This window comes from Lathyrus oleraceus, chromosome 7 (assembly GCF_024323335.1).
Source record: "Lathyrus oleraceus cultivar Zhongwan6 chromosome 7, CAAS_Psat_ZW6_1.0, whole genome shotgun sequence".
Classification (NCBI taxonomy): domain Eukaryota; kingdom Viridiplantae; phylum Streptophyta; class Magnoliopsida; order Fabales; family Fabaceae; genus Lathyrus; species Lathyrus oleraceus.
In genome coordinates, this window is record NC_066585.1 from 198,971,956 (window position 1) to 198,981,639 (window position 9,684).

At 34.2% G+C, this 9,684-nt stretch overlaps 1 protein-coding gene across 1 annotated transcript; it reads right to left on the reverse strand.

Annotated features, from left to right (window-relative positions):
* Positions 1-1,623: 1,623 nt before the first annotated feature.
* LOC127102903 (uncharacterized) lies at positions 1,624-2,172 on the reverse strand. The gene has a single exon (XM_051040224.1). It carries the CDS (start codon positions 2,170-2,172, stop codon positions 1,624-1,626), a length of 549 nt encoding a protein of 182 aa, XP_050896181.1.
* Positions 2,173-9,684: the final 7,512 nt, after the last annotated feature.

Sequence of the window (9,684 nt, forward strand, 5' to 3'; positions counted from 1 at the left end):
GATGTTTTGAAAAGTGGGAGGTGTGAAAAGTATTTTAAGCTGCGAGCAAGCATTTAAGAGTTATACTTAACCAAGGTCTTTATAGGTATTTCCTATCCTTAAGAGGGTAAAACTGTCCTTACTATTGAGAAGTAAGTAGTCTTATCCTTTGGATGTAAAGGGACATCGTAGGGTCGTCGATTGGTCATTGAAGGCAACATTTGTAAGGATACCTTAGCATTCGAAGGGACGATCATCATTTAAACGTAGGCTACCACGAAGGGTCATCGAGGGACAAAGTCATGTATTCGAAGGCAACATTCGAGGGACTATGATGATTTAACCGAAGGGTCTTTGCTAAGGGTATCCTTACATTCGCGGGACATGGCCGTAATATCGTAAGGCAACAAAGAGAGGGCCCAGATCATATGTTCGAAGGCAATGTAATCAGTCAAGTAATTAAAATGAATATTCACAAGGGTATCCCACAAATAAAGTGGAATACCTAGCAAACTGTCTCTTCAGGAGTATGGGAACCCTCACAAACATTTAACAAACGGGTTAGATTACCAAGCTAGGGTGCAACCAAGAGTTGCACCAAACAAAAGAATCACAGCAATAATAGTGTCAGGCAACAACGTGTAGATGCAATAGAAAACATGTCAATCAAGTACATAACAGATTAGAATGCAAACGAAAAAAACAAATACTATCATGTTCGCTACTGCCTCGCCTAGCGAAGGCTTGGCGAACCTTCGCTACATGTTCGCTCAGCGAAGTGCTAGCGAACGGCTGCGGGTTCTGGGTTCTTCTTTGATAACAGTGCAATTTCAGGAACCCCAAACCCTATGGCATCCATTACAGAAATTACATGGTTAAACATTCAAGATATCGTGTTACACATTCATGCATACTTAAACCCATATGCAAAACCTAATGATACATTTAGAAATTCAATCATAATGCCTCATGTCTTTGAAGATGTCAAATTAGGGGCATAAAATAGTGGGGTGTGGCAAACCTGTTGGCAATTGCAATTGCACCGTTGGACTTGCAGATCACTCTTATGGTTTGTACCAGATTGAGTTGGGCGGAGGTAACCTTTGTACAGATGAGTTTCCTTCGGGGTATCCGGGGGTTACTCTGAATTCTCTTCGTTAGCCTCCAGGGTTTTTCCGGTTGCCTCTGTTAGGGTTTTCTTGTTCCCTCTCTGTCCTCCGTCTCTCTCTATCTGTCCTCTTTTGAATGAAGTTCTGGTATTTATAATAATTGTCTTGGTGGGCTCAGAATTAAGCCCAAAATTTTCTGGTATTTCGTGAGCTCGCTAGGCGAGTGAGCTAGCGAAGGACTCGCTAGGTGAGCAACTAGCGAAGGATTCCAGTAGCTAATTCATCAAAACTTGCTGGAGCGAGGAATGACATGTGGGCTTCGCCTAGCGAAGGGTTTGCTCGCCTAGCGAGCATGCCAGTTTAGGTCATCTTCTGGATTTGGTAACCTGTGCGCTGGACCCTTGTTCCTTTAACATCAATGTCTTGAAGATGGATTAGAATGTCTTGAAAACTTAACGGGAAAATTTTGGGGTATGACACCCAGGTAGAACTGTTCATGGAACAATCTCTCTAATTGTGTCCATGTTTGAACGAATTATGGAGGCAGCGTCGTAAACCATGCAAACACATTTTTGGTAAGAGAACTTGGAAAGTATTTCAACTTCAAATCCTCATTATTCGCTATGTCTCCAGCTTCAATTTGATATCTGGCAACATGTTCGACGATATATTCTTTGGTATCTCCGGCGAACTTGGTGAATTTTGGAACTTTCCACCCCTTAGGAAATTCTATTTGTAAAATAAAATCTGGTAAAGGCGAAGAGTATTTTGGCCTTAGTAGGCCTGGACTTATTTCATTTTGCACTATGATCCGCTCGACAATAGCCTCTAGGTTTTGCTCCCCAACCGCTGTCTCTTGTCGAATCTTCCTGACCACATGGTCGGGATCCTGGTTCATATCAACTGAAACCACGGGAGGTCTTCGAGCCACCCTATGAATTTTTTTGAACTCTTGGTATTCTTGTTCGACCGTTTCGTCTGCCATCTCCTGTTGTCGGACCGGGGTGTCCGGTCGAGGCGGAGGTGAGGGGTTCTGACGAACTTGCGCTCTAGGAGCCCCTGGGAAATCCCCTATTCGGGTCATTTGAGTTGCCAGTTGTTGGTAACTCTGGGTCTAATCCTGGATTAAAGGTCTCATTATGGTGCCCATTTGCTGAGTTAGCATATGGACCATTTCATGATAGAAAACCTCAAACGAACCAAATCAAGTCGAAATCGTAAGAAACCGCATTTGATTCATATGTGTTTGAGTCATTTTTTTACAAAATCACGCGATTTGGTTTAGTTTGTGGTATGTATTTTGCAAACTGAACCAAAACAAGTTAAACCGCATTATGTTACAACCCAAACTTCACTTAACTCATATCCAACCCAAATCTATTATGTCTTAGCCTTACAATTACGAATGATATTATCTTCTTCGTACTTAAGGTTTCAATTTCAACATTCTCAAATCGCGACTTCTTCTCTAGGTACAACTCGCCTCTTCTTCTCTGATCTCTACTCTCTTATATTTTTTTTCTTTTTCATATTCTCATTTTTATGCTATTGTTCTCTCTTTCAATTTCATTTTTATTGCACATATTCTTCTCTAATCTCTCATTTCTTCTATTCTTTCTTTTCAATCTTCACTAATCTCTCATTTCCTCTACTTTTTTGGTTCGCTATAATATTTTTGTTATTGTTTTATGCTATTGTTTTATGTTTATTATTGTAGTTTTGTCTAATGTGATTTTTATATATTAAATGGGAAGTTGTTGTCCAAATATGCTAAATTTTGTTGTTATTTGGTAATGTATGAATGACTAAACACAAAGTTATATTGTCCTCTATATGTGTATGTATAGTTCAACAAAAATTTGTAAAAAAGTGAACCATTCGAACTGAATCAAACTGCATTGGTTTGGTTTGGCTTGGTTCAATTTTATTTCTAAAAGTCAACCGAACCAAACGCACATTTTTCTCTTGCAGTTCAGATAAATTTTAGCGTCAAAACCGTCCAAACCGCACCGCGAACACGTCTAATCTCTATGAACCTCGACCAATGGAGCGTCATAACTAGCTTTGATCCTCTTCTAATGTGTTGCAATGAATACTACCAAATGTTGAAATTAATTGCAATTGATACAGTAAGGTTTAATGCAACAAAAGATATTGAAACAAAAGGTTCACAATTTTAGTTAAAATTGTGAGAAATAAGTCCAACAACAAAAATGATTTAACTTCGTACAATTCTTTGGTCCTTAAAAAACTGGGTTTATACAAAACCTGCCCGCAACCTTTTAGGAAGTGGTGATTCAAAACCTACCCGCAACCTTAAAAAACTACAATAATAACTAATTTGATTTCAGGATATTGATTTCATTTTGGAATGATAAGATTGCAACAACAATAAAATAACGGTAATATTTTTTAGTAGTATAAATAGGTAATTTATTTTATCCCATTTTTTACTCACATCTAGTCTAAATTTGACCAATTTATTTTATTTAATTTTAATTTTTTTGTGTACACATTTCATTTGAAAATGAACCTCAATCAACATAACACATGCTCCAATTTTATGCAAAATGATGGAAGTCCTCTTTGTATCCCAAATCAACAAAACACCCCATATTTTGGAAATCCACCTCTTATTCCAAATCCACACCATAATTCAAGATTTCAAAATTCTCTTTTTATCCCAAGTCCATAAAATAATTCACCCATTGGAAATTACTCATATCATACATCACCTTACCCAATGAAAAACTCTCTTTTAATGTATTTTGATATATTTGAATCAATTTTTTAATTATATTTTATATAATATATAGTGGGATTTAGTGGGACCCATTTTCTTAGCCCACTTTAATTATTTACAATCATTTTCTTGTACAACTAAATGTATAAAGAATTGATATTCTTATTGATTTATTACAAATCATGCATAACATTAATTATCTTACGGCTGAATTATTTTAATACTCCACTAACCTAGCCAATAGAAAGGAGGCAGTGGACATAATTATTCATTTCAACCCCCGACTATATTTTGGCAAATAAATAATTTAAATATGTTGAGTTATAATACTATATATGATGACGTGAGATTGGTAAAAAGTATAGTTGCATGCTTAACTTAATCATTTCAAACAAACAATGTAGATTTTCCATTACCAATCAAAAGATAATTCACTGTATATGATAATTATACCTTGTTTTTTTTATAAATCATTAATTCAGTTGAATGCAAGATTCAAACATTGCTCCAACATTTCTGAACTACCTGCAATTTTAACATATGTATTAGACTTTGAAAAAAATTGTAAAAAAATGTGTTTCTATGTGTTTTCTATAATTAGTTTTGAAGGATTTCATAATAAATTTTTATGTAATTGTTTTTTTAATTTCTAACACCATTAGGCATGCTGAAACCAAACATGACATGCAATAATCTATTTATAATTTAATCGTATACACATATTTCATAAGATGACAACGTATTTTGTTATCAATCTAAAATACTTATTAACATTTGAAGATATGATACTCATATAAATTTTGTAGTTGAAAGAACACATAAAACACAATGTTCAACATAACAACATAGGATTTTGAATAATTTCACACACATGAATTAAATACTCATTATCATCCTTTAAACCATACATGAAATATAAATGTCAATTGTAATCCCACAAAATAAACACTTCAAAAAAGTAAGAACACATCCTACAACCAAAACATATCATGTTCTTAACAACTTCATACTTAAACTCATTATGGTGCTAAAAAGTTCATAAAATATATTTCAATATCAAATTTCCGAAAATTCTAATTAAGAAGATGGTTCTATCTTTAATTTCTTGGATGGTTTGGTGCCTGATAATTGAGTAGCGCCAGACGCTTCAAAATCAACTTCTTCACCCTTGTCAGCAATTACAACATCTTTAGTCGGAGTCATTAGAATGATTGATTCTTGATCATTTTCATCAGATGCAGATAATGTTTGCTTGCAATATAAAAAATTAATTGTCAGATATAAAATGAACTATAATAATACAATATTTATCATAGAAAATTATTATGTTAACAAATGAAGATACTTACTGCGGAAGTTTCCAAATTTTCTTTGTTAGTGACCAACTTTGCATATTCAGTTTTAGACTGATTCTGCACATTGAAACATCGAATATTTATTATACTTGTTAAATGTTTAAATAATACATGAATTAAGTGAATATTATACGTCTTCTACTATGTAGTCATTTTCAATCTCTTTAACAAAGGCTTCATCATCACAAAGCTTTCAAACAGACGCTTGGGAAAACGTTGGCTGCACCTTAACTCTAAAAGCCATTTTCTTATTCAACAGCATTTCAAGCTCATCAGGATAAACCATTGGATCATCTTCTCCATTCTAATGGAAAAATAAAATATCAACCATGAGTGATAATCTGAACTTTACAACTCGATAAACTATTAACATTTTAACTTATGTATAACAATGTACCTCCACCATAGAGTTATGCATAAATTCAGCAGTCATTCCAAGTATAGCAGCACATTCGGAATCCCAGAATACAAATCGATATTTTGATTCACCATTGCTAACATATATCTCAATCTTGTACCTATAGTATTTTAAACAAAGAAAATAATATGATTAATAACAAATCCATTACCAAATTTATTTGCAATTCATCTAGATTATATGTACCTTGGTATAGGCTGTTCGACTTTTTGCCCACATGAACATTCATAAAGCTTTTTCAGGATTAGGTGCCTTCGAAGAACACCTTGTGCAGCCATAATAAAACCATCCATACTTTGAGACAGCAAATTTCAATGTGGTTGCTACAGTAACATATAAAGTTTCCTAAAAGCAAATAAAAAATGATATTAATTTCAAAAAGCAAACAATATAATTGTAATAGTAAAGATAAATTCGGCTCTATAGTATTCAACTTACATGTTTGATTTTGCAGAACTGACTTAAGGACATACATTTTGCATTTTGAACAAACCTTTCTACTTGCGAATACTGAGAACCACCAGACCAATTAGAAAGAGATTTTGCAGATTGAGTAGGCTTCTCCTTCTGTTCATTAGTAGGCAACCTATAGAAATAAGATTGTTTTTGAAATTAAAAATTATGTATAATAATCTGAATATAAATAAATAAATAAAATCCATACTTAGACATAAAATCTTGAATTTCAGGGATGTCTTCATTTATCAACAATTTGGAACCACTCCATGCATTTGACACTGTAAATTGTATAATTAATATAAAAATTATTGAACGTATAATGAAAAATACAAATCAGCTATGTATTTATAAAGTCTGATAGTGTAATACCTTGGCCATCTTTTATCATTGCATGAGTGAGCAGAATTACAATAGCTCCATTGTTTTTAGGATCATTGTAGTAAGCCAAAGATTTTGATCCATAGATTTCCCATAAATTGCAATTTATGCAATTACCCTTATTTTGCAATATAAATAAACAATATTATATGATGGGATTCAGTGATGCAAAATATATAAATTTATCAAACACATAAGTTATGAAAACAATGCGCATTACTTCAAATCTTTCAGCACAACAGAAACAACAACTTTCTTCCCCGGAGTGTTGGATTGGATATGGTTTATCTCACTAACAGCACCAATAATATCTACATTAAAGTAAAGTTCATTATTGAATGTGTTTACAAATATATAAGTTATAATAGAATTTAAATTACCTTCCAGTCTATCGGTTTTGCATTTGCCTTGAAGTATCTCACCAAAATCTTTAAAGAAATATCCTTTAGGTGGAATATTTTGAAGTTCGATTGCCTTCATTGTGGTACCACCAAGAAACACAATTTTTTTTGAATGATCACATACCTTCCACTGAAAATCATTGTTATAGACACTGCCATTGTTTATAATGCAGGTCATATTCTCCTTAATGACCTCTTTCCATTTCAGTAAATGGTCATTGTAAGACCCCAATTTTGTCCCTAAGATCCCTCATGGCATCATATCATATCATATCATTGCCTCAAGGATCATTGTGCACCTTGCCTCCTTCCCTGTGGGTTGGTTATCCTTTTAAGAGTGTTTCTTGATCACCAATCATCTTTTGCATATGTATATCATTGCTTTTCTCTTTATCATTAACCAAAAGTACAAAAGTATGTCATCTAACCTTGTTACTTGCAGATGAAGCAATCACAGGTCAAAGCAGTCAAGGCATTCATTGAGCAATAGATGGTGGCTATTCTTGGGAATTTGGGCACCATAATCACTCACAAGAGCTTGTATGAGCCATGGTATCATTTTGGATCAAAATCTCAAGTGGTAGAAGCTTGAATTTCATCTGAGCATAACCAGGTCAACTGAAACCCTAAAGAAGTCAACACAAGTCAACTATCAGTTCAATCATGGATTTGAAGGTGGGAGATGATTAGAAATACCTCATTCATGTCCATACAAGTCTCATTTAACATTTCATACATCAACAATGAAGAATTTGAGGTCAGTTGAAAACTTTCCAAAAATAGTAAGGGACCTGTAATTTGAAATTGCCAAAAATGGAAAGGTTTTCTCCTCAAGATTACATCATCAAGAAAGCTTCAAATGAAATTTTATCCAACATGAAAGTTGAAGATCTTGCTCTCCCATTTCGAAAAAGTCTAAGATCATGAATTTCTCATGTATGGTTGAAGAGATATGGATCAATCATGGCCAAGTGAACTTTGAACTTCAAACATGCATAACTTTCAAACCAATTGTCCAAATGGAGTGGTTCTTTTTGCAACATTCCTATTTTGACCTATACTATCCAAATTATGCATCACATGCCATGCATTCCCATCACATATTTTTTTGGAAAATCACTTGATTTTGGAGGGAAAAATTTTAGTTTGAATTTGGTTCATTGTTTGATCATTTTACCACTTGCATTGGCTCTAAAATAACATTTCAAGTGAATTCAAGCTGAAAAACATGCACTGTTCACCCATGATTTTCATGCACAAGGGTGAATTGCCAATTTGCATCCACACTCCATTTTGGCTAATTACAATTGCATTGGCTTAAGTATGATTAAGGATTGGATTAACAGGACCTATATAAACCTAATCATAACTGAATTCTGCTAAGAACAACATCACAATTTCCAGATCTAGAATTTCTTCACAAATTTTCTCTCACTTTGTTCTCTCAATTTCTTCACATAGCATCCATTTTTCTTGATCCATTCCTCATCTGGAAGAGTTATTGAGTAGATTTGGAGCAAGAACCAAAGCAATTCATGCAGATTTGAAGCAGTTCGAAGCTTGCATCCAACAATGGTGAAATCTGGTTTTGAAGAGATCAAGCACGATTAAACCTTCATTCTTCATCCAACCAACTCCATAAGCATTGTGAAAGATCTGTTGAGCATTGCAAGGCCTTGGATCTACCAATTCCAGTTCTGTTCTCTCCAAGAGGTCAGGAATCGATCTCTTTAATTCTCAAATTCATTATGATGTTATTGTAGATCTTGCATTGCTGAGTAAATTGAGCTTTGAACCAATTCCATGCCAATTTGAGTTAGTTATGCTGATTTGAAGATTCACATGTGAGACTTGTTTGCTTCGATTTGATTTGGTTAGTTAGAATTAGGTTAAATCATGTATGGATTGTCGATGTGTGTTACAAGATCTACAAGATGATGTGCTTGATTTTGATTTCTGTGAATATTTGTTCTTGAGCCATGATGAACTTGATGAAGATGATAGAAATTTTTTCCAGAAATCTGTTTTGATCTTCCAAAGCCTTTCCTGCGCGTATAGCATGTGTTTGTGAGAAACTCGTTCCTGATTGGTTCATGGGAGCGCTCATGCAGCGCTCTGATTGGCCAGAGCCAATCTTAAGTGAAACGGTGCGTTTAGCACCTGGCGCCACTTTTTGAATGTGGCTTGGCTTCGATTCCCCGCGTTTGCATATATTCAAAATGCCATGCTACTATTTCTTTTCCCTCCATGCTTTCAACCATGCTTCACACATTTTTTTTAATTTTTCTTTAACTTCTAAAATTCGTATCTAATTGATAAATGCTTCAAAAAATATGAGGATTTTTGTGTTATGTCACATTTTCTGTCTATTATTTTTTGGTTATTTTTTCATAAATTGTGCATGGTTGAAATTAAATTGGTGCTAGAGAATGTGAACATGTATGCTTCTTGTACCTTGCTTGCCATATCTTTTGTGAAATGCTGAGTTTTAATCCAATGCCTATGAAATTTTGCATGCTTAAACTAGACTCTTGGATGGACATTTTGGTGTTGAGTTTGCATTTTTATCATTTGTGGTTTCTGTTTTATGATCATGTGAGTGTAGGTGTGACAATTTGTGTCACACCTTTGCTTGCTCAACTTGATTAATTGATTTTCCATGCCAAATGAATTCTAATTGATGTGAGCTTTTGTATGATGCTCCTTGTAGATGTTGTGAATGCTCATGATTGTTTGTGGAATTTTTGGATTGATTTCTGATTTGATTGAGATTTTTCTTTCTAGATTGCCATGTGTGAGCTTTTGAATAGTCTTGGTTTTCATTTGATCATGAAATGCTTGT